General features: G+C 46.6%; 1 protein-coding gene across 1 annotated transcript; it reads right to left on the reverse strand.

Moving 5' to 3' along the window:
• LOC124525415 (uncharacterized) lies at positions 1-23,456 on the reverse strand. Its single transcript, XM_047097795.1, is given in 7 exon segments — positions 1-129; positions 6,066-7,130; positions 7,221-9,421; positions 10,058-10,204; positions 10,550-10,733; positions 22,886-22,948; positions 23,379-23,456. Coding segments are annotated over 7 exon segments (3,867 nt in total).
• Between the last annotated feature and the right edge of the window lie 2,205 nt (positions 23,457-25,661).

Below are 25,661 nucleotides of genomic sequence, written 5' to 3' on the forward strand. Positions count from 1 at the left end.
TCACATCACATCACCCACCACCACCAGCACCATCGTCACGATCATCCCTGGTGCACCAGGGGGACGTCTGACCCCCTCGAAGCTCCCTGGGCTCAGCCTCATGAGCAGCCGCGTCAGCGCTTGTCCAATCTGTGTTCCGGCACAGTCCTCGCACCCATCTGCTGTACAAAACCAGTAAGTAACTGCGGCGGCTACTTTTAGCACTCCCCGTGAACGAAACCCCGCCCTGTGACTCTGACACACACAAAGCAGACTAATCTCTCCCCCCCCAGGCAACTGGAGACTTGGAGCCGCCTTGTCTCGTCCCAGACAGGGGCAAAGCCTTTCTGTTCTGGGCATCGCCAAGCAGGTACCTCCATCCCAGGAGCCTGGCAGCGTCTACAGGAGGTGGGCTGGAAGGAGGTCTGCGCAGAGTCCCAGGCACAGACGAGTGTCCTTCCAGCTGGATGTCCAGTGGTCAACCTCCTGACCCCAGCTGAGAGGCAGTTCCCACCACAGAGAAACAAGTTATTGGTGCTACAGTTCCTACTGCTCCCTAATAATGAACCCTGAGACTTTGCTCTTCAAAGACTGTAACACCTGTTATCCCTGTTTTGGGGGGAGGGAGTCATGGGAAGGGGACTCGGGAGCAGCTGTGCCTGGCAGTTCTCGCTCAGGGTCTCTCACAACACTGTCGTCAGATGGCGGCTGCCATGAGAATCGCCTTCCCTCACATGCCTGGAGTCTGCACTGGGGACACTCAGAGACAGCTGGGTCTTAGGCAACATCTCCTTTCCTATGCACCTCCCCCAGCATAGTGACTTCATGCTCCCTGGCCTGGCAGCTCTGAGCCCCAAAAGGGGTATGTTCAGCAAGAGACAGAACCAAGAAGACACTGCCTTTTGGACACCTTTTCCAAACGAGTCCCAGAAGCCATGCATCATCACTTCTGCCACTTTCCCCACCCGGCTGTCACCCCGACCCAATTTCAAATGGAAGGGACATAAGACTGACTTTCTTTTTTTCTTTCTTTTAAAGTCTACTTATTTTAGGGGCAACCCGGGTGGCTCAGTCAGTTGAGCATCTGACTTTGGCTCAGGTCATGAGCTCACAGTTTGTGAGTCCGGGTCCCGCGTTGGGCTCTGTTGACAGCTGGGAGCCTGGAGCCTGCTTTGGATTCTGTGTCTCCCTCTCTCTCTGCCCATCCCCCACTCATCTCTCTCTCTCAAGTTTATGTATTTTGAGAGAGAGCTTCAGGGAGGGAAGGGAAGGGAAAGGACGGGAAAGGAAGGGAAGGGGAGGGGAGGGGAGGGGAGGGAAGGGAAGGGAAGGGAAGGGAAGGGAAGGGAAGGGAAGGGAAGGGAAGGGAAGGGAAGGGAAGGGAAGGGAAGGGAAAGAGAGAGAGAGAGAGAATCCCAAGCAGGCTCTGTGTTATCAGCACAGAGCCTGACACGGGGCTCTAACCCATTAACCCACTAACCATGAGACCATGACCTGAGCTGAAATCAAGAGTTGGACACTTAACAGACCGAGCCCCCCAGGAGCCCCAAGACTGACTTTCAGTGAGGGAGGGGCAGAGTTCCGTAAGAACACATGGACAAAGGGGCGCCTGGGTGGCTCAGTTGGTTAAGCGGCCCACTTCGGCTCAGGTCATGATCTCAGGGTCCGTGAGTTCGAGCCCCACGTCGGGCTCTGTGCTGACAGCTCAGAGCCTGGAGCCTGTTTCAGATTCTGTGTCTCCCTCTCTCTGACCCTCCCCCATTCATGCTCTGTCTCTCTGTGTCTCAAAAATAAATAAACGTTAAAAAAAAAATTTAAAGGACACATGGGACAGGGAATATCAGCATGGCCATTTGTGGAATACGCAATCTGCCATAATCTGGATCCCAGATTTTAAAGAATCCAAGGATGTGGACTATGATTCTGAAAAGTAACCAGCTTTATGAAAAAGTAAAAGATGAATCATTCCTGTTATTAACATCACATCACCTTAGCGGTCTGGCCAGCGTCCGTCTTCTCTCAGAAGTGGGCCAGGGTCCCTGCACAACAAGCTGGAAACCAAAGTGATGGAGTCCCAGACCACATCTTTCTGGGAGCCCTGTTCTCACCATTATTATTGTAATAAGAAACGCTAACTGGCATCAAAAGGAAATCATGTGAACTGTCTGTGCAAAAGGACTACAAAAAACATTTTTTTATTATTGTTATTTCAATTTCTAGATATTTCATTGTAATGAGAGAAATCACAGGCCTGGCTGAGACTTAATCTGGTATTTTGTGGTGCCGTGAGGAATATTCTTCCCTCCCAATCTCTGCTGACAGTGTAAGTAAGAGTGCCTCTATGCACTGCTGTGAACAAAAAGCACAAAAGGATTCAGAAAGTAATAACAAAGATAAACAATAAAATTTCAGCTCCCGTAATTCCCCGCTTATGTTTTCTCACTGAATCATGTAGTCCTGAGCTTTGCACTTTGCACGTGCGTGCTGCACTGTGCAGCCGTTTCATATCCGACGCTTCCCAGTGAGCCCAGTCGACACCTGCTCAGTGTGCCCGTGCAGTCACTGAGTTCGACAGTCGCCCCATAACAGGCCTTCCTGTGCGATTGCCTGGTCTTTCTCAGGCAATCAATCTCAGCGTCTGAGACAGAATGAGTTGTCAGCCAACCTCTTCCAGCAAAGGGGGCCTCCAATGTGATTACTTAAGGCCGCTCACCCTTGGAAGCAAATGCTGAATGTGGTTTTCCCAGCTGAAACCACTGACGTGGTTTTCAGCCAGCGAGTGTGGGCCTCACCAGCAGAGCGACCGCCAAGTGCATCAGGGCACCTCAGGGAACGTTCCAGAGACAGAAAGGAGGTAGAAGGAGGGAGGGTAGGGGGCAGGAGCAGGGGGAGAGGGCTCCTCAGGTGGTGTATAGGAACAGCACTTCTGTTCTGTTGAAACAATGCCCTCAAACCCAAGATAGATTTCACCATGTATTATCACATTATATTATTTACAATTCCCATTCATAAGTTGACGGACATTGGAAGTATGTCCACTTCTATGCAACGCTGCTCTGAACATTCTACGGGTTAAGTTTCATCAGCCTTGGAGAAGGGCGGGGTGGGGGGGTGGGTGTGGAAAACAAACCTCCCAGGACAGAAGGGCAGCATGGACGCACCACGGCCTTCAGCAGAACCCCAGGGCTGAAGGAGCCCAGCCCGGCCTGAGCAAGGCCACTGTGCACTGAGCTCTCTGCACAGACGACCCCACTCACTGCCCTCTACAACTTGTGACTATTTCCTCATTTTACAGATGGAGAAATTGAGGCTTTCCCAAGGTCACATGCTCAGACTCAGATCCAAGCTTTTCCAGCCACAAAGACTAGGTTTTCATTTAGGATGCTATGGAGATCCCAGCGTGGCTCATGAGGGCGGGGGTGGGGGGGAATGGTGTGGACCCCTCAGTGCTCGTCTCTAGCTAGCCACCCTCTGCGAGATCACCCGCCCAGTGGCTCTGTCCCCCGACACCCACCGTCCAGTGTAGCCCACATACCTGACAACAGCCGCTGAGTCCCTTGTCACCGAGCCCCAGCCAGCTCTTCAAACTGCCTTCCAAGGCAGAGTTTTAATTCCCCCACAGGATCTCCCTGAACCAAATCTCATTAATAAAAGCAAGAAATACGTTTTAACAAAGGTCTTGCCGAGATGCCTCTGCAGCAGCAGACGCTGTCAAAAACTTCCCCCTGCTCCTTGAGCAAGAAGGATTTTTCTCCACAGGGCAAAGCAATCTCCCTTCTGAAACGCCCAGAGTCTAAGAGACCCCCAAAAACGAACCACCAGAATCCAGAGTCAAAGCTAAGCAGCAAGGGTCATTTATTGCAGGTTCGAACCTGGACCTCTGCGCCCTCGTTGCCGGTGACGCCGAGAGGTCCTGAGAGAGGTTTTTACACCCCTTTTATAGACAGGTACAAACAAGTCATGGGAAAATCAGGAATACACGGATGTGCTAAGCAATAACGATTGATCGGAAATCCACGGATGTGCCAAGTAACAATGGTTGATCAAGAATATACGGTTGTGCCAGGCAACTATGATTGATCAGAAATACAGGGGCGCGCCAAGCAATTGTACAGAAGCGGAACAAGCTGGTTAAGCTTGGTTAGGTTTCAGTTTCCCGTAACTTAAGCTTTTAAGTTTTAATTTTCTCAGGCCTTTCATTCCCCCCTTTCTCAAGTACCTGAGGACCCAATCTTGGGTCCTACAGTGTTACCTAATTAAGCTCGCTTTCCATGTCGAGGAGCTGATACTGTGGCCTAAGGACCATAACCTGAATGGTGTTTAATCTATCTCTGATAAAGTTTATTATTTTGTTGAATATAATAGGGCCGATGGTAAAAAGAAGGAGGAGGCTTAGTAGGGGGCCCAAAAGGGGGAGAAGGTAAGGGAGAAACCCATGGAGTGCTGACCACAGTGGGTTTTCGGCTAGTTCTTTTCGTCGGCGTGCGAGGTCCTCTTGGAGCTGTTTAATTTTGGTCCGAACTATTCCTGATTTATTGGCATAAAAGCAACATTTTTCTTGTAGGGCTAAGCAGATGCCGCCTTGTTCTGCGGTTAGCAGATCTAACCCTCTTCTATTTTGTAACACCACCTCTGCTAGGGAATCTAGCTGATCCTGCAGATCTTGGATTGTCCCTGACAAGGCTTCGACATCGTTAATTAGCTGCCGAGAAAGTCGAAGATAGGAGTGTATAGAGACTCCTAATCCTGCTGTCCCGGCAGCTAATGCGCCTGTAATTCCTAGGCCTGCCAGGAGGGGGATAACAGCCACAGCTCGTTTGGATCTGCCAGCTACAAAATCTAGACTAGGAATGGGCATGGGGGTTTTTCCTGTAACCAAGTCAATATCTGGCAGTAAGGTGGCCAGGATACATATTCCAGTCCAATTATGAGGTAGATAAGTGTAGGCTTGGTTATTTCCACAGACAAAAACGGTAGTGTTGGTACTGCATAACGAGGAGTTGATAATGATGTACTGGTGGCATTGGGCAAGGGATACGATTCCTACGTCTATGTTGTCATTCTGGGAGGTAAGGTTATTTTTAAAGCACGAGGCATTGAATGGGCTAATGAACTGAACGGGGAAGGGGTCAAGTAGGGAAGAAGGTAAGCAGTCATTGGTTATGCTGATATTAATTTCAGTGGGGATGGCGATGGGTCGGGGAGTCCGCCGGGGCAGGCAAAGCCAACAATCTTGGGCTAGACTCAGGTTAGAGATGTTTAAGAGTGAGAAAGTGGCTTCTAGGATACACATTGTCTGAGGGTCTAACTCATAAGGGTCGTGCCTAGTGAGAATTAGGGGGTGGTAATTAAGCTGTGGATACATGTGTTTTGCAATTTCTTTAAGTTTCGCTTGCGTTTCTATCTGTCTGACAGTGTCTTGGGGTCCTCCGCCATCAGACACATGTATGGGGGCTCGAGGGTTCCAGCAGACGGCTTCTCCCACTGAGCCACGGCAGCCAGCCTGAAGTTGCATGTTATTATCATTAGCTTTTGCTGCCCTGACACTCTGTAGGATAGCTGTAAAGTAGGTTGTGGAATTGTCTGGCCCTATACATTGCTGATAGGAGTCATAACAAGAACTATGCATCGATTCCTGGAAAGTAGAGCAAGGGCATTCTGCTGTGGGGGGCAGGGGTTTAGGTTTGTCAACACATAACCACTGCTGTTTTTGGGGTCCTGTGATATCATAGGTCTGGGTTGAGTGAGCAATTGTGGTCCCACAGTCTTGGGTTTGAGTGTATATTCGCTGATAGTGACCACCCCTTCCTACAGAGCCAGCTATTAGTCTTTTACCATGTGGCAGGGTAAGGGTTTTAACTATGCCACCTCTGCAATCACAGGGCCTCCCATACAGAACTTCATACAATTTCTGTTTGTCAACGGGGGCATTTAGTCCTCCCTCTAGGAGTTTAAGGTTGAGGGCTAGTAGGACAAGGGTTGCTATCTTGAACATGTTTAGGGGAGGCACGGCGCAAGGTTAGTTTGAGGGGGTTTTTCTTACTCCGGTTTACAGTCCAAGTAATATTTTTATCAGTGTGTCCCACTAAGTCAGACAGCAGGTCGACAGGTTTTACGTGGGTGTGGTGAATCCAGGTGGGGAGGTTATCTACCTTGATGGCAGTGGGAGTCGTCAGGATGATTTGGTAAGGTCCTTTCCACCTGGGTTCGAGGTTTTCTTGTCTGTGTCGCTTGACGAGGACCCAGTCTCCTGGATGATACTGATGAGGAGTGGGTGGGAGCTCTGTCTCATACAGTTCTTTTAGTTTAGGCCACACGGCCTCATGAACCCGTTGTAGAGCCCTGAGAGAAGACAAGAGGCTGTTATCTTGGTCTAATTGAATGAGGTTTGACTTAAGATTAGGTATAATAGGTGTGGGTCTGCCAAACATGATTTCATAGGGTGTAAGGCCCAACTTGTATGGGGAGTTGCGAACCCTGTACAGAGCGTAGGGGAGTAACTCTACCCAATTAGCGCCAGTCTCCATAGTCAATTTAGTAAGGGTCTCTTTTAATGTTCTATTCATTCTTTCTATTTGTCCTGAGCTTTGGGGCCGGTAGGCACAATGTAATTTCCAATCTGCCCCAAGTACGGAAGCCAATCCCTGACTTACCTTAGAGATGAATGCAGGTCCATTGTCTGACCCTATCATGACTGGAAAACCATACCTGGGCAGGATTTCCTCTAGGATCTTTTTGGCTACTATCTGCGCCGTTTCCTTCTTGGTTGGAAAGGCTTCAGTCCATCCTGAAAAAGTGTCTATGAACACTAGTAAGTATTTATAGCCGTATTTGCCGGGCTTTACCTCGGTGAAGTCCACTTCCCAGTGGGCTCCTGGTATGGTTCCTCTTTTTCGGTGGCCTTGGACTGTGGTGTGTGGGTGCGCGTTTTGGAGTTGACATGTGGAACGGGCTGACACAACCCTTTCCGTCTGGTCAGAGATGTTTCTTAATACCACTTGAGATTGTCTGAGGAGATCTTGAAGTCTTCGGGGCCCCAAATGGGTAGAGTGGTGTATTTTTGTCAGGATTGCATGGCCCAATTTTTCGGGAAGGATAAGGCGGTCTCTAGAGTCCCTCCACCATCCATCTGTAACTTGGGTCATGGGGAGCTTGCGCATCCAGATAAGATCATCTTCTGAGTATTCAGGCTGTGGGGGTAAATCTCGGGGCCCTGGGTCTGGTAGCTGCGTAGGGAGTACTTGAATGGGGTTTTGTGCTACCTGGCATGCAGTCTGGTCAGCGAGGTTATTCCCTCGAGAGACTGAATCAGTTATTTTTTGGTGACCTGGGCAATGTACTATGGCCAATTTTTTAGGGGCCCAAATAGCGGCCAATAGGGCCAGAATTTCATCTTTATTTTTGATGTCTTTGCCTTCAGCAGTGAGTAGTCCCCTCTCACGGTATATTGCCCCATGTATGTGGGCCGTAGCAAAGGCATACCGGCTGTCCGTATATATAGTCACTTTGCGGTCCTGCCCCATTTTTAATGCTTGGGTTAATGCAATTAGTTCTGCCCTTTGGGCAGAAGTCCCTGGGGGCAGAGCCTTTGCCCATATCACTTCAGTCTCAGATGTCACTGCTGCCCCTGCATACCTCTGTCCTTGATGGACGAAGCTGCTTCCGTCAGTAAACCAGGTGACCTCAGCATCAGGTAATGGCCGGTCCTGTAGGTCTTCCCTTGTTCCATGGATCTGTGCTAGGACGTCGGCACAGTCATGGAGCGGGGAGTCCAGGTCAGGGTCGGGTAGCAGCGAGGCTGGATTTAAAGTTCGGGGAGGGGTGTATGTGATCCGCAAAGGATTTAACAGGAGTCCCTGATAGTGGACCATCTGAGCATTGCTCATCCACCTATCAGGGGGCTGCTTGAGTACTCCTTCAATGGCGTGGGGTGTGGTGACATGTAACTCTTGACCCAGGGACAGCTTATCAGCATCTTTAACCATTAGGGCTGTAGCCGCTATTATCCGGAGACAAGGGGGCCATCCTGCGGCTACAGGGTCCAGTTTTTTTGAAAGATAGGCCACTGGTCTGGGCCATGGACCTAAATGCTGGGTTAGCACTGCCTTGGCTATACCTTGGTGCTCATCCACATATAAGTGGAAAGGTTTAGAGATATCGGGCAGTCCCAGAGCCGGGGCCGATAGGAGAGCTCTCTTTATCTGTTGGAATGCCTGCTCAGCTTCCTCAGACCATTTAAATGATGGTTGGTTTTTAGAAACTGCGTAAAGGGGTTTGGCCATTTCAGCAAAACCTGGGATCCACAATCGGCAGAATCCCGCAGACCCCAGGAATTCTCTTACCTGTCGAGGCGTGTTGGGTCGCGGGATGCGGAGGACAGTCTCTTTCCGAGCATCAGTGAGCCATCTTTGTCCTCCTTTTAGTAAGTACCCCAGATATATTACCTCAGGCTTGCAGATTTGGGCCTTCTTAGCGGACGCGCGGTACCCTAGGTTCTCCAGCGTCTGTAGGAGGTTTTTTGTCCCCACGAGGCAGGCTTCTCGGGTCTCGGCTGCAACAAGGAGGTCATCTACATATTGTAGGAGAGACACATTTGGGTTTAATTTCCGGTACTCACTTAAATCTTCGTGGAGGGCTTCATCAAATAGGGTGGGGGAGTTTTTCAATCCTTGTGGAAGTCGGGTCCAGGTGAGTTGTCCATTTATGCCTCTTTCCGGGTCCGCCCATTCGAATGCAAAGATATCTTGGCTCTTGGGGGCCAAGGGCAGGCTGAAAAAGGCATCTTTTAAATCAAGAACAGTATACCATCGTTTGTCTGGGCTGCGGGTACTGAGAAGAGTATAAGGGTTGGGCACGGTAGGGTGTATGTCCATACCCCGTTTGTTGACCTCTCTTAGGTCTTGTACTGGCCGATAATCTCCACTATTAGGCTTGCGCACAGGCAACAAAGGGGTATTCCATGCCGAATGACATGGTCTAAGGATTTCGACGTCGAGGAGACGACGGATATGTGGGGTAATGCCCAGCCTGGCCTCTGCTGACATGGGGTACTGCTTGACCCTCACAGGGTCGGCCCCTGGCTTAACTTCTATGAATAGAGCAGGACGATGTTTTGCCAGCCCTATTCCCCCGGTTTCTGCCCAGGCTCCGGGACACAAGTGGAGCCAATAGCTAATATCCTGTTCCGGGAAGGGTGGAGTTTGGTGAAGCCGATATTCATCCAGTCGTATGGTGAGGACCGAGATGGGTTGGTCCTGGGAGTCAGTTACTTTAGGCCCTCCGGGCTGAAAGTGAATTTGAACTCCCATTTTTGTGAGGAGATCTCTTCCCAGCAAGGGGCAGGGATTATCTGGGATGACCAAAAAGGAGTGGGTTACCCTTCCTGTCCCTAGATCCACGGTTCATTGGGTGGTCCAAGGATATTTTTTAGTTCCTGTAGCTCCTTGGACCCAGGAGGACTTATCAGAGATTTTGCCATGAGGGATAGTGAGTACTGAATGCTGTGCTCCTGTGTCCACGAGGAATTGCACAGGGGTCCCCTCCACTTGTAGGATTACCCTGGGTTCGGGGAGGGGGTCCGAACCCCGTCTCCCCTATTCTGAGTTCTGGGTAAATAGGATGGGGGCCGCTTTGGTTTGCCATGGCTTTGACCCCGAGCGCAGTTGTTTCTTTTTGGGACAGTCACGAATCCAATGTCCTCTTTCTTTACAGTAGGCGCATTGGTCTTTGTCTAGGGGGCGCCTAGGGGGGCAAGTTTTCTGTTCTCCTGTGGGCCCTTGATCCTTTTGAACTATGGCGGCTAAAACTTTAGTCATTTCCCTGGTAGCTTTGAGCTGCTTATCCTCTGGAGCGTCCCGATTATTATATACTTGCTGAGCAATGCGGAGTAAATCTTGGATCTGTTTTCCTTCTAAATCCTCTAATTTTTGGAGTTTCTTTTTGATATCAGGGGCAGCCTGGTTTACAAATGACATTACAACAGCAGCCTGATTTTCAGGAGCCTCAGGGTCCATGGGAGTGTACTGCCTAAAGGCTTCCATTAATCTCTCTAAAAAGGTGACAGGGCTCTCTGTCTTACCTTGTACTACCGAGTACACCTTGGCCAGATTAGTGGGCTTGCGTGCTGCAGCCCGGAGACCCGCCATTAGAGTCTGGCGATAAATGAGCAGTCGTCCCCTACCTTCTGCCGCGTTGTAGTTCCAGTCAGGCCGAGTCAGGGGAAATGCTGCATTAATGAGGTCAGGGTTAACAGTGGGTCGACCGTCTTCCCCGGGGACCAGCTTCCGCGCTTCAAGTTGAATTCTCTCTCTCTCCTCCGTGGTAAATAGGATTCGCAAAAGCTGTTGGCAGTCATCCCAGGTAGGCTGGTGGGTGAACATTATGCTCTCTAGGAGGGCTATAAGATCTTTAGGGTTATCAGAAAACCGAGCGTTTTGAATTTTCCAATTATAAAGGTCACTGGTGGAAAAGGGCCAATACTGGAGTCGGGGATTGCCCATTTCATCGGGGGGTCCTATTTCCCACAGGGGTAAGGCTACAGTGGAGTCGGGGAAGCGAGAGCTTGGCTCACGCTGGGTGCGCCCGCGAGTTCGGCCGGCTGGCCCTTCATGGTTGGTTACATTTTCAATAGGGCTTGGTGCGGCCGCTGCTTGTAGCCTCCCTGGTTCTGGCACAGCTGCCGCTTCCTGCTCCCCCGGTTCCCCTTGAGGGGCAACCAGCGGGGCAATTGGTGGGGCAGCTGCTGCGGGCAGGGCCTGGGGTGCAAGGGGAGGGGGTAGATAGGGTGGAGGGTCCAGGGATAGTAGGTCCTGGCTATCGGGCAATATGGGATTTAGGGGTGCTGAGGGGGTCGCGGCTTGGTTGGGTCAGTGGAGCGGGCCGCGAGAATCTTACAGGACCCTGAGGAAAGGAAGGGGGACATCCAGGGTGGAGGGTTCTCAATAAGATCTTGCCAGAAGAGGATGTAGGGAACCTGGTCTGGGTGACCTTCCTCTCCTGGCCAGAGGGTTTTGGCCCTTACCTTGGCAACTATAGGCAAACAAAAAGTGCCCTCAGTAGGCCAGCCCACCCCGAAAGTGGGCCACTCTGACTGGCAGAAAGTGATGAGTCTTGACCGGCGGATGTCCAGGCTTAGGTTATGGCCTCTAGCCTGAACATCCTTGAAATTAGCTAGAAGAAGGGAGAGAGGTGTACTCTGGTTTTGTCCCATAGCCTGTATAGGAAAAAATAAATGGGCCAAGTTAGTTTCTGTTCCGGAAGCGAGTTGGATACACCTGCAGGGGAGAAGAGACAAGTTAAATCGCAAGCGTGGCGGCAAACAGAAAGTGCCTTGGAGAAGAGACCAGATACAGAACGGGTGTCCGTAACCCGAACAAAGAGTTCTGATGGGCCAAAATAGTGCCCCAGACGGGAGCCAGAGGACGTCTCCTATTGGTCCCGACTGACTGCCCTATAGCGCGTCCGCCAGGGCTAGATCAGTCACTGATACAGATCCTGCACGGGAGAGCCAGAAACGGTCAGACAACTGACACAGACACAGACACAGATACAGACACAGACACAGATACAGACACAGACACAGACAGAGCCGGCTCACTCACCGATCGGTCTCAGAAATGACCCGTTGACTTGGGGTCTGGTGGGTTTGGGGGAGGGCCTTCCCGGCCAATGCACCAAATGAAACGCCCAGAGTCTAAGAGACCCCCAAAAACGAACCACCAGAATCCAGAGTCAAAGCTAAGCAGCAAGGGTCATTTATTGCAGGTTCGAACCTGGACCTCTGCGCCCTCGTTGCCGGTGACGCCGAGAGGTCCTGAGAGAGGTTTTTACACCCCTTTTATAGACAGGTACAAACAAGTCATGGGAAAATCAGGAATACACGGATGTGCTAAGCAATAACGATTGATCAGAAATCCATGGATGTGCCAAGTAACAATGGTTGATCAAGAATATACGGTTGTGCCAGGCAACTATGATTGATCAGAAATACAGGGGCGCGCCAAGCAATTGTACAGAAGCGGAACAAGCTGGTTAAGCTTGGTTAGGTTTCAGTTTCCCATAACTTAAGCTTTTAAGTTTTAATTTTCTCAGGCCTTTCACTTTCTTCCAACAGGTCCTTGGATTGCCAGCCCGGAAGCAGCCTGAGTGTGAACTCGTATTTGTACGTGTGCTGTTACTTCCTCCCTTGTTGAAAAATGCAAATCTCCCTGGTGTACTTAAAATATGCCATTAATTACCGAACATTGTCTGGGTTTGGAAAGAAAAGAAAAAAGAAAAAGAAAAGAGAGTACATAATTGGAGACTCCCTTTCACTCTGAAGATGTTCTGGGCAACATGGAAGGAAGTCACTGGAGTGTGACTGGCTGTCACCCGGAGCCGGCTGGTGACAGTGGCTGCGAGTGCCACACGGCAGAAAGCTGCAGCCTTGGGAGGCATAGCTCCCAAGTCTTGGAAGCCTTCGGAGGGCAGAGACACTGTCCCTGCTCAAGGAGACCTTGGGTGGGCACTGAGGAAGCGGCTTTGTTTGACCGCGTGGTCTGAAAACCTGCAGGGCCCAGCCCACGCTGCACATGTCCAGCAGGGGACACAGGCATCTGCTCTGGCAGAAGAGGCACCAAGACAACTCCCTCTAAGCCAAACCTTCAAAGAGGCGCCTGGTGTCCTCCCGCGCAAAGGTCTGCAATGGGCCTGCCTTGCGCACGTCCTCCCTCTAGAGTCTCCTGCTTTCCGTTCAAGTTTACTTATGCTTGTTTCCCACGTCATCATGCTCAACAGACAGGAGGGCTGGCTAGGAGCCCTCCAGCCCTGGATCAGAGATGCACAACAGGAAGGCATGTGTCCTGGCTGCACCGCGTGGGCTGGCGGTTTCAAAGGCCAGGGACGGTGCCGGGGGCCCAGCCACACATGGCAGGTAGTCGCAGGCTGCTTCTAGTCCTCTCCACTGCCTTTGTGTTTTGCATCTCAGGAGCCTGAGTTCCGTGCAGTGCCCTGCAAAGCCGGGCATAGAGACAGCCCCGTGGAGTGCTCAGGAAGAGTGGGAAACGGGGGAAAGAGAACCGGCGGGCTCCCTGCCAATAGCTCTGAACAATGGCGTGGAGTAGTGTGGGCCCCACGCAGCTTAGATCAAGTAAAGTCATGTTCTTGCTCATCCTCCATCAAGACAGCAGCCTGCGCATCCCTGGCTGTCAGGCTTGGACTCTGGGCCGAGTGACCATCCTCCAGGAACGGCGTGCTGTGTCCACGGGGCAGATGCTGTGGGCAGAGGTCGCATCGCGCCACCAACCGGAGCAGTGGAAACCCGAGTGAAGGGAGAAGGGCCCACAGTGGCCACCTCCCACTGCCTGCCTGAACACAAACAGGCCCATCGGGTGACCTGCCTCAAAACAGCGACGAGCCCTGCCTGCTCACCTTCCCCCTGGAAGACAGCCCCGCACCTCCACTGCATGACAGACGGCCTCTCCCTCCCCCTCTGTCCTGACCCAAGACACCAATAAACTTCTGTCTCCTTTTTTCTGCCTCCGGTGAATCTGTCACCATATACATACATATGTGTGTGTGTATATATATATGTGTGTATATATATGTGTGTATGTGTGTGTGTGTGTGTGTGTGTGTATACACACACATATATATATGTGTGTATATATATGTGTACATACATGTATATATATCCATATATATACATATATATGGATATATATACACACACATGTGTATGTGTATGTGTATATGTGTATATGTATATGTGTATATTTGTATATGTATATATGTATGTATATATATGTATATGTTTGGACTCTTTCCATACTTTGGCTATTGTCGATAGTGCTGCTATAAACATTGGGGAGCATGTGCCCCTTCGAAACAGCATATTCGTATCCCTTGGATATTGCAATTGCTGCCTCACAGGATAGTTCTACTTTAGTTTTTGAAGAACCTCCATACTGTTTTCCAGAATGGCTGCACCATCTTGCATTCCCACCAATGATGCAACAGTGATCCTCTTTCTCTGCATGGTCAGCAACATCTGTTGTTGCCTGACTTGCTAACGTTAGCCATTCTGACAGGTGTAAGGTAGTATCTCATTGTGTTTTTACTTGTATTTCACTGATGATGAATGAAATTGAGCATTTTTTCACGTGTCAGTTGGCCATCTGGATGTCTTCTTTGGAGAAGGGTCTATTCATGTCTTTTGCCCACTTCTTCACTGGATCATTTGCTTTTTGGGGGGTTTGAGTTTGATAAGTTCTTTATAGATTTTGGATACGAACCCTTTATCTGATATGTTACTTGCAAATATCTTCTCCCATTCTTTCACTAGCCTTTTAGATTTGCTGATTGTTTCCTACGCTGTGCAGACGTTTTTATTTTGATGAGGTCCCGGAAATTCGTTTTTGTTGTTTCCCTTCTCTCCAGAGGACATGTTGAGTAAGAAGTTGCTGGGGCCAAGATCAAAGAGACTTTTGCCTGCTGCTCCTCGAGGCTTTCGGTGGCTTCCTGTCTTACATTTAGGTCTTTCATCATTTTGAGTTTGTTTTTGTGTATGGACTAAGAAAGTGGTCCAGGTTCATTCTTCTGCATGTCGCTGTCCACTTTTCCCAGCACCACTGGCTGAAGAGACTGTCTTTATTCCATTGGATAGTCTTTCATCTTTGTCAAAGATTAGTTGGACATATGTTTGCTGGTCCATTTCTGGGTTCTCCATTCTGTTCCATTGATCTGAGTGTCTGTTGTTGTGCCAGTATCATACTGTCGTGATGATCATTACAGCTTTGTATCATCAACTATAGCTTGAAGTCTGGGATTGTGAGGCCTCCTGCTTTGGTTTTCTTTTTCAAGATTGCTTTGGGTATTCGGGGTCTTTTCTGGTTCCAAACAAATTTTAGGATTATTTGTTCTAGCTCTGTGAAGAATGTTGGTGTTACTTTGATAGGGATTGCGTTGAATATGTAGATTGCTTTGGGTGGTATCGACATTTTAACAATAGATGTTCTTCCTATCCAGGAGCATGGAATCTTTTTCCATTTCCTTGTGTGTCTTCTTCAGTTTCTTTCATAAGCTTTTTATTGTTTTCAGTGTATGGATTTTCCACCTCTTTCGTTAGATTTATTCCTAGGTATTTTGTGGGTTTTTGTGCAACTGTAAATGGGATCAATTCCTTGATTTCTCTTTCTGTGGCTTCGTTGTTGGTGTATAGGAATGCAACCTATTTCTGTGCATTGATTTTATATCCTGCAACTTTGCTGAATCCATGGATCAGTTCTAGCAGTTTTGGGGTGGAATCTTTTGGGTTTTCCATATCGAGTATCATGTCATCTGTGAAGAGTGAAAGTTTGACCTCCTCCTGGCTGATTTGGATGCCTTTTATTTCTTTGTGTTGCCTGATTGCAGAGGCTAAGACTTCCAATTAATTCTCTGTTGAATAATAGTGGAGATAGTGAACATCTCTGTCTTGTTCCTGACCTTAGGGGGAAAGTTCTCAGTTTTTCCCTATTGAGGATGATGTTAGCGTTGGGTCGTTCATATATGGCTTTTATGATCTCCAGTTAGGCTCCTTCTATCCCTACTTTCTTGAGGGATTTTATCAAGAAATGTTGCTGTATTTTTTCAAATGCTTTTTCTGCACCTATTGAGAAGACCATATGGTTCTTGTCCTTTCTTTTATTGATGTGATGAATCACATTAATTATTTTGTGGATATGGAACCACCCCTGCATCCCAGGTATAACTTCCAGTTGGTTGCGGTGAATAATTTTTTTTTAATATATTGTTGGATCCGGTTGGCTAATACCTTGTTGAGGAAATTTGCATCCATGTTCGTCAGGGAAATTGGTCTATAGTTCTCTTTGTTAGTGGCGTCTCTGTCTGGTTTTGGAATCAAGGTAACGCTGGCTTCATAGAACGAGCTTGGAAGTTGTCCTTCCATTTCTATTTTTTTGGAACAGTTTCAAGAGAATAGGTGTTAACTCTTCCTTAAGTGTTTGGTAGAATTCCTCTGGAAAACCATCTGGCCCTGGAATCTTGTTTTTTTGGCAGATTTTTTTTTTATTACTAATTCGATTTCCTTACTGATTATGGGTTTGTTCACATTTTCTATCTATTCCTGTTTCAGCTTTGGTAGTGTATATATTTCTAGGAATTTGTCCATTTCTTCCAGATAGTGCATTTTAGTGGCATGTAATTGTTCATAATATTCTCTTATTATTGTTTTAATTTCTGTTGTGTTGGTTGTGATTTCACCTCTTTCATTCTTGATTGTGCTTATTTGGTTCCTTTCCTTTTTCTTCTTGATCAAACTGGCTAGTGGTTTATCAATTCTGTTAATTCTTTCAAAGAACCAGCTTCTGGTTTCATTGATCTGTTCTACTGTTTTGTTTGTTTGTTTGTTTGTTTTTGGTTTTGATACCATTAATTTCTGCTCTAATGTGTGTTATTTCCTGTCTTCTGGTGTTTTTGGGTTTTATTTGGTGTTGTTTTCCAGCTCCTTAAGGCATAAGGTTAGGTTGTGTCTCTGAGATCGTTCTTCCTTTTTTAGGAAGGCCTGCGTTGCTATATACGTTCCTCTTATGACCACCTTTGCTGCATCGCAGATGTTTTCGGTTGTGGTGCTATCATTTTCATTGACTTCCATATACTTAATTTCCTCTTTCACTTCTGTGTTAGCCCATTCAATTTTTGGTAGGATGTTCTTCGGTCTCCAAGTATGTGTTACCTTTACAAATTGTTTCTTGTGGTTGATTTGAGTTTCATATCATTGTGGCCTGAGAATATGCACGGTATGATCTTGATCATTTTGTACTTACTTAGGGCTGATTTGTGTCCCAGTATATGGTCTATTCTGGAGAATGTTCCATGTGCACTGGACAAGAAGGTATATTCTGATGCTTTAGGATGATGCTAAAGGTATATGTATATGTATATATATATATTCCGCCACTCCTTTGTGGCCTGCCAAGTTTCTGTGGATAGGTCTGCTGCAAACCTGATGTGTCTTCCCTTGTAGGTTAGGGACTTTTTTATTTTTTCCCTTGCTGCTTTCATTATTCTCTCCTTGCCTGAGTATTTTGTGAATTTGACTATGATATGGCTTGTTGATGGTCGGTTTTTGTTGAATCTAATGGGAGTCCTCTGTGCTTCCTGGATTTTGATGTCTGTACCTGTCCACACTTTAGGAAAGTTTTCTGCTATGATTTGCTCACATAACCTTTCTACCCCTATTTCTCTCTCTTCCTCCTCTGGGTCCTCTATGACTCTGATGTTTTTCCCTTTTAATGAGTCACTGATTTCTCTACTTCTTAAATCGTGCTCTTTTGCCTTAATCTCCCTCTTTGTTTCTGTTTCGTTCTTCTCTATAAGTTTGTGCCCTATATTCTCAGAAAACTGATTCTCTGTTCTGCCTTGTTCATCCTTACCGCCACTGCATCCATCTGTGATTGCAGCACAGTTATAGCATTTTAAATTTAATTCTGGATATTTTTTACTTCTCTTTTCTCTGCAGAAGGGGATTCTAATCTATGTTCGACTCCAGCTAGTATTCTTGTTATCGGGATTCTAAATTCTTGTTGAGACATGTTTCTTGTATCTGTGTTGGCTAAATCCCTGGCTGTCATTTCTCTGCGCTCTTTCTTTTGGGGTGAGTTCCTTGGTTTTGTCATTTTGAAGGGAGAAAAGGAATTAATGAAGTAGAAAAATTGAAATTAAAAAAAATTAAAATAAAATAATATTAAAATCAAAAATTAAACACACACACACACACACACACACACACACACACACACACACACACATCTAATAGATGATGCTACACCCTAGGCGTGCTTTGGTCTGGGTGTTAACGTGGTTTGACAGATTAGAGAAATGAAAAAAAAGGGGGGGGTGAAAAAAGACGGAAATCGTTTGAGACTTTGAGAAAATGATTACACTTAAGTAGACTAAAATGAGATGATGTGGGTAAAATAGAATTTGAAAAAGTTATACACAATAGTAGAGAATATAGTATAAAAATTATAGAAAAATATTTTTAGTAAAAATTAATAAGAAATATGAATATTTAGTTTTTTTTAGTTAAGAAAAAAGAAAAGAAATGAAAAAGAGTACAAAGATAAAAAAAGAAAAAAGAAAATAAGAAATATTTTGAAAATTTGTAAAAGTCAAAACACTGTAGTAGTTGAAATAAAATGATGGGAGTAAGATAGAATTTGAAAAAAATTACAAAAGCAAAAAAATAGAGTAATAAAAATTAAATAAAAATATTTTAAAATAATTTTATTTTTTATTTATTTTTTTTAATTTTTTTTTCCAACGTTTTTATTTTATTTTTGGGACAGAGAGAGACAGAGCATGAACGGGGGAGGGGCAGAGAGAGAGGGAGACACAGAATCGGAAACAGGCTCCAGGCTCTGAGCCATCAGCCCAGAGCCCGACGCAGGGCTCGAACTCCCGGACCGCGAGATCGTGACCTGGCTGAAGTCGGACGCTCAACTGACTGCGCCACCCAGGCGCCCCTAAAAGAATTTTAAAGTAAAAATGAAGTTTTTCTCTTTCTGCCTTCAAGAAAAAAAGAAATGAAAAAGAGAAAAAAGAAAAACAAAGAAAAAAGGGAAATTGCTTGAATATTTGAAAAGGTGAGTACACTGAGGTAGATTAAAATAAAATGATAGATTTTTCCCTGAGATCAGGAACACGACAGGGATGCCCACTCTCACCGTTGTTGTTTAACATAGTGCTGGAAGTGCTAGCATCAGCAATCAGACAACAAAAGGAAATCAAAGGCATCAAAATTGGCAAAGATGAAGTCAAGCTTTCGCTTTTTGCAGATGACATGATATTATACATGGAAAATCCGATAGACTCCACCAAAAGTCTGCTAGAACTGATACATGAATTCAGCAAAGTTGCAGGATACAAAATCAATGTACAGAAATCAGTTGCATTCTTATACACTAACAATGAAGCAACAGAAAGACTAATAAAGAAACTGATCCCATTCACAATTGCACCAAGAAGCATAAAATACCTAGGAATAAATCTAACCAAAGATGTAAAGGATCTACATGCTGAAAACTATAGAAAGCTTATGAAGGTAATTGAAGAAGATTTAAAGAAATGGAAAGACATTCCCTGCTCATGGATTGGAAAAATAAATATTGTCAAAATGTCAATACTACCCAAAGCTATCTACACATTCAATGCAATCCCAATCAAAATTGCACCAGCATTCTTCTCGAAACTAGAACAAGCAATCCTAAAATTCATATGGAACCACAAAAGGCCCCGAATAGCCAAAGGAATTTTGAAGAAGAAGACCAAAGCAGGAGGCATCACAATCCCAGACTTCAGCCTCTACTACAAAGCTGTCATCATCAAAACAGCATGGTTTTGGCACAAAAACAGACACACAGACCAACGGAATAGAATAGAAACCCCAGAACTAGACCCACAAACGTATGGCCAACTCATCTTTGACAAAGCAGGGAAGAACATCCAATGGAAAAAAGACAGCCTCTTTAACAAATGGTGCTGGGAGAACTGGACAGCAACATGCAGAAGGTTGAAACTAGACCACTTTCTCACACCATTTACAAAAATAAACTCAAAATGGATAAAGGAACTAAATGTGAGACAGGAAACCATCAAAACCTTAGAGGAGAAAGCAGGAAAAGACCTCTCTGACCTCAGCCGTAGCAATCTCTTACTCGACACATCCCCAAAGGCAAGGGAATTAAAAGCAAAAGTGAATTACTGGGACCTTATGAAGATAAAAAGCTTCTGCACAGCAAAGGAAACAACCAACAAAACTAAAAGGCAACCAACGGAATGGGAAAAGATATTTGCAAATGACATATCGGACAAAGGGCTAGTATCTAAAATCTATAAAGAGCTCACCAAACTCCACACCCGAAAAACAAATAACCCAGTGAAGAAATGGGCAGAAAACATGAATAGACACTTCTCTAAAGAAGACATCCAGATGGCCAACAGGCACATGAAAAGATGTTCAGCGTCGCTCCTTATCAGGGAAATACAAATCAAAACCACACTCAGGTATCACCTCACGCCAGTCAGAGTGGTCAAAATGAACAAATCAGGAGACTATAGATGCTGGAGAGGATGTGGAGAAACGGGAACCCTCTTGCACTGTTGGTGGGAATGCAAATTGGTGCAGCCGCTCTGGAAAACAGTGTGGAGGTTCCTCAGAAAATTAAAAATAGACCTACCCTATGACCCAGCAATAGCACTGCTAGGAATCTACCCAAGGGATACAGGAGTACTGATGCATAGGGGCACTTGTACCCCAATGTTCATAGCAGCACTGTCAACAATAGCCAAATTATGGAAAGAGCCTAAATGTCCATCAACTAATGAATGGATAAAGAAATTTTGGTTTATATACACAATGGAATACTACGTGGCAATGAGAAAAAATGAAATATGGCCTTTTGTAGCAACGTGGATGGAACTGGAGAGTGTGATGCTAAGTGAAATAAGCCATACAGAGAAAGACAGATACCATATGGTTTCACTCTTATGTGGATCCTGAGAAACTTAACAGAAACCCAATGGGGAGAGGAAGGAAAAAAAAAAAAAAGAGGTTAGAGTGGGAGAGAGCCAAAGCATAAGAGACTGTTAAAAACTGAGAACAAACTGAGGGTTGATGGGGGGTGGGAGGGAGGGGCGGGTGGGTGATGGGTATTGAGGAGGGCACCTTTTGGGATGAGCACTGGGTGTTGTATGGAAACCAATCTGTCAATAAACTTCATATAAAAAAAATAAAATAAAATGATAGAAGTAAAGTAGAATTTGAAAAAAAGTACACAAGGGAAAAATTTTACTAACAAAAACTAAAGACAGATATTTTTTAATAAAAATTGAAAATAAAATGAGTTTTTTTCTTTCTGTATTCAAGAAAAAGAAAAGAATTCTAACAACGAAAAAGGAAAAGAGAAAAAAAGAAAAAAAATGAATAGATGAAACTGCTAACAGATTGAAGTAGGACTGAAATGGCTTCATTTTCCCCTACAGATCAGTCCATGTAGCTCTTTGTAGTCCATAAATTAAGCCGGGGATGAGTTTTTGTTTTTGAAGAGCAAAGTTGGCCCAGTTGGGCAGGGCTTCATGTAACAGCTCTGCTCTCCACTAGATGGCGCTGCTAGCCTACTGTGGTTGATTGTTCCAGCGCATAGGCATTGTGCCAGTGGTGAAAATGGCGCCACCCAGTTACCAAGTCTGTTCTCCTGGATCTTCAATCGCTCACCGGTCCTCCATCTTCAGCTCTCATCCACTCCCCACTTATGCACTCTCCGTGACCAGGCCCAAGGCAGTACTCTGTCCCAAGTTTTGTCTCAGATGCGGCTGTTTTCCCCCAGCCCCTTACATCTGACAGACTGCGGCTTTGATCTGTTCCACCCCTCTGTGGGAGGGTCTCACCGAGCAATGGCCAAATGAGCAACGGCGGAGGTTGGCTGCACCCAGGAATGCCCGCCGGACTCTGCTGTTGCCAGTACCCCGACACTGTGGCCAGGTGCCAGCCCGCCCCCAGAAAAGATCGCGAGACAGTGTAGCATCAGTGTTTCAGGGATTATGGAAAATCGCAACACAGATCTGGCGCCAGGCTTCACCCTCAACAACCTTGCCCCAGCACCAGCGAATGTGGCTGTCTTCCAGGGTCTTCTGGGACCAGGTGGCGTCAACAGTCTCTACCAAATGGTCTTCCAGCAGTGAAACCACTTTTCCCCATGTGGCCTGAGAACCTCCCAGACCCCACTCTGTTCCTGGGGATTCACCTTTCCTACCAGAGCACTGCCAGGTATCGAGCTGAGGAGTTGCAGCCTTTGCACTCCGCTTGTTTACAGTCTTAATGGAATTTAAATCCTCTGCTTTCTCCGTGGTCCTTTCTCCCTTTTTAGTTTTGTTCCTGTGGGTGTTTCCAATTTTCTACTTTCTCTCCAGCTGCTTTTGGAGAGGCGTCCTTTTCCCGTATGTTTTCTCCCTCCCCCAGTCTCCGTCCTCTCTCTGCCCACAAAATGGGTTCCCTACCTTTTGGGGCTTCTTGCTCCCCAAGCTCAGCTCTTTGTGTCACATACTTGCTGAAGTCTGTGGTTCAGGTTGTGCACATTGTTGTGTTATACTTCCAATCAGTTTCTAGGTGTGTAGGATGGTTTAGTGTTGGTCTGGCTGTATTTCATGGATGTGAGACACACAAAAAGCTTCCATGCTGTTCTGCCCTTCTGGCTCCTCCCCCAGGATATCATTTATCGTAGCTGAGAGTGCAGTATCCTTCGTTATACCTGGGAGTGTGAATACATTCAATCTGCCTGGATGTGCTGTCTACATTTTCCTGCCCTGGAGAGCAATATCCATCATGTTCCCTTTGTTGCTGTGTCTCTTATACTGCCTGAGAGCATGATCTGTTTCATTATGTCTAGAGTAAGATTTCTGGTTTATTGCCTTGAGGAGAAATCCCAGTCTCCTAACATGGGAGTGTCACCTTTTTCTCCTTTTGGGAAAATGGTTTCCATCATTTCCATGAATTTTCCTGGGAGCATGATCTCCAACATTTCTCCCTGTAGGGCAGTCTACAATTCCTGCCTGAACGTGTCATCTCTGTCATACTTACTGGGTGTGAGAAACCATAGTTCTGCATAGAAAGGCCATCTCTTTCATCCTGCCATTGAGCACAGTCTGCATAATCCTGACTGGAGGTGACTCTCCCTCTTCCAGCCTGGGAGACTGACGTACTTCATCATGCTTAGCAACATGAACTATATCATTCTGTCTGGAATTCAAGTTCTCAGACATACCGTCTGGAACATGATGTCAGTCAACCTGCCTGGGACTGCTGTTTTATTCATCCTACCTGGTAGCACATATCTTGCATGCTGCTTCAGAGAACCCTATGGTCATTTACCTTGCTAGAACAATCATCGTCATCCTGCTTGGGAGCATCATCTCTTTCATCCCATGTCAGGGTCTGGAAGAAGGACCTCTTTCATCATACGCTGGAGTACCATCTACAAATTCTACTTGGGACTGCATATCTGTCACCCTTCCTCAGAGCACAATCTCCAGCATCCTGCCTATGAAGACTGTCTTCATCATCCACCCAGGGAGCATCTTCTCCAACATTTTCCCTGGAGCACATCTCCTTATCCTGCCTGGAAGAGTGGTTACCTTCATCCTGCATGGGACATCCATCTCCGTCGTCCTGTCTTGGTGCCTGGGAGAATGATTTTTCTTTTCATCCTGCACTGGAGTGCCGTCTAAGAAACCTGCCTGGTAGCACGTATGTGTCATCCATCATGGGGGCATGATCTTCACCATCCTGCCTCATAAGACCATATCCTTCATCCTGCCAGGGAGCATGTTCTCCAACATCTTGCCTAGGAACATGTCTCTCTCACCATGCCTGGAATAGAGGTCCCCTTCATCTCTAGGACCTCTACCTCTGTCATGCTTTCCAGGAGCGCCGACTCTGTCATCGTGGCAGGAAGCACAAACTCACTTTCGTCATGGGGAACCATTTCTCTCATCCTGTCTGGTAGTGCAGTATCCCTCATCCTGTCATGGAGGGCCTTATCTCTCTTTTTGCCTGGGAGCACCATATCCATCATCCTGCCTAGGTGTGTGGTCTCCCTGTGCCTCGTTTCCTGAAAAAGGATGGTATCCTTCTTCCTGCTTGGATCATGATCTCTGTCATGCTGCCTGGGTGCGGATCCATGTCATCCTGTTTAGATGGCCATCTCAGAAATCCAGTCTGGGAGCATGTTTTCAGACATTCTACCTGGGAGTGAGATGTCTTTCATCCTACATGGGAGAGGCCTCTCCATCATCCATATGTGGAATGCAATTTCTATTGTTTTACCTGAGTAGCGATCTCTGTCACCCTGCCTGGGGACATGGGCTCCTTCTTTCAAGGTGGAAACACCATCTGTCATTGTGGCAGGGAGCGTGGAAGCCACATAGTTCCTGGTTATACTATATCCACCATCACCTGGGGACATGAACTCCATCTTCCCGAGTAAAAGTGCTCTTATATCAACCTGTCTAGGAGTACAATATGCCTTATCTTGCATGGGAAAGCCTCCTCTTCATCTTTTTTGCAAGCACAGTCTCAGTCATCATGTCTTGAAGCATGATATTATTCACCCTACTTGAGAGTGTCCTGCCCTTCATTGTACCTGAATATGTGATTACCTTCAAACAGACTGGGAGTGCCTTCTAAATTATCTCCTCTCAGAGCACGATCTCCATCATGCTCTTGTGGTGTATCATGTCTATCGTACTGCCTGGGAAGGCCCATGTCTCTCATCATACCTGGATGCACAATATCCTTCAACCTACCTGGATACCCAGTGTATGACATCCTGTCTCAGAGTGCCTTCTATGTCACCCTTCCTGTTATCATTTTCCCCATCCTCCTGTCTTGGAACACTATCTCTATCATCTTACCTTGGATCATTGTCTCTGTCTTTTTTTTTCCCCCCTGGGAGCACAATATCTATCCTCCTGCCTGCCTAGAAAACCTGTGTCCATCCTCCGATCTGGAGGTATGATCTATGTCATCCACCCTGGAAGTGCTATCTCCATCCTCCTTGCCATTACCCTGCCTGCGAGTGCATTCTTTGTCATCCAAATGGGAGGACGTAACTGTCATCCTTCCTGGGTGGGTAATACCCTGCGTCCTGTGTAGTAAGCTCATCTCTTTCATCCTGCAAAGGAGCATTTTCTCCATACCTGGCCTGGGAGTGCATCTCCCTCATCCTGCCTGGACGAATCGTCCCCTTCATCTTACCTGGGAGTGCCATTTCTGTCATCCTGCTTAGGAGTGCCAACTCCTTCGCCCTTGCAGAATGCATGATCTCCCTTTTTCTGCCGTGGAGCACCATTTATGTCCTCCACCATAGTTGTGCAGTATCATATTCCTACCTTAGGGGGCCTAATCCATCATTTTTCCTGGGAGGGCCTTTGTCGTCCTCATGTCTGGGACTACCTTCTTTGTCTTTCTTCTTGGAGCAATGTCTCCATCATCCTGCCAGGATGCATGATCTCGCTAATCCACCTGGGGTGGAAGTCTCATTCGTCCTGATTTGGAGAAAGATCTACGTTATCCTGTTTTGAGCATGATTTTTTTTTCCTTACACCTTGAGAGCTTTATTTCAGAAATCCTACATGGAAGCGTGATTTCTTTAATCCTTCTGGAGAGTGTCCTCTCCACCATCCATTTGAAAAAGCTGTTTCTTTTGTTTTAACTGGAAATGCCATCTCCATTACCATGACTGAGAATAATATCTCTGTCCTTCAGGTTGGAAAGGCCATCTCTGTCGTCCTGATTGAGAGCGTGGTGTTCACATCACTCATAGGAACATGATATCCACCACCGTCTGGAGTCATGAACTCCATCATCCTCCCGGAAAGCACCGTTTTGTCATCTTGCCGAGGAGAGCAATATCTCTTATCCTGTGTGGGAGTGCCTTCTCCGTCATCCTTCCTGCTAGCGCATCTCTGTTACCCTTCTTGAGAACAGGATATCATTCATCATACTTGAGAGTGCTGTGCACTTCATTATAACTGGGAGTGTGATGACCTTCAACTTGCTTGGGTGTGCCGTTTACCTTATTTTGTCTTAGAGAGCGATTTCCATCATGCTCCCTTGGTTGCTATGCCTATCATCCTGCCTGACAGCA

This window comes from Lynx rufus, unplaced genomic scaffold (assembly GCF_022079265.1).
Source record: "Lynx rufus isolate CCGP_SWC_20201006 ecotype Redwood Valley unplaced genomic scaffold, mLynRuf1.p SCAF_41, whole genome shotgun sequence".
NCBI classification, from domain to species: Eukaryota; Metazoa; Chordata; class Mammalia; order Carnivora; family Felidae; genus Lynx; species Lynx rufus.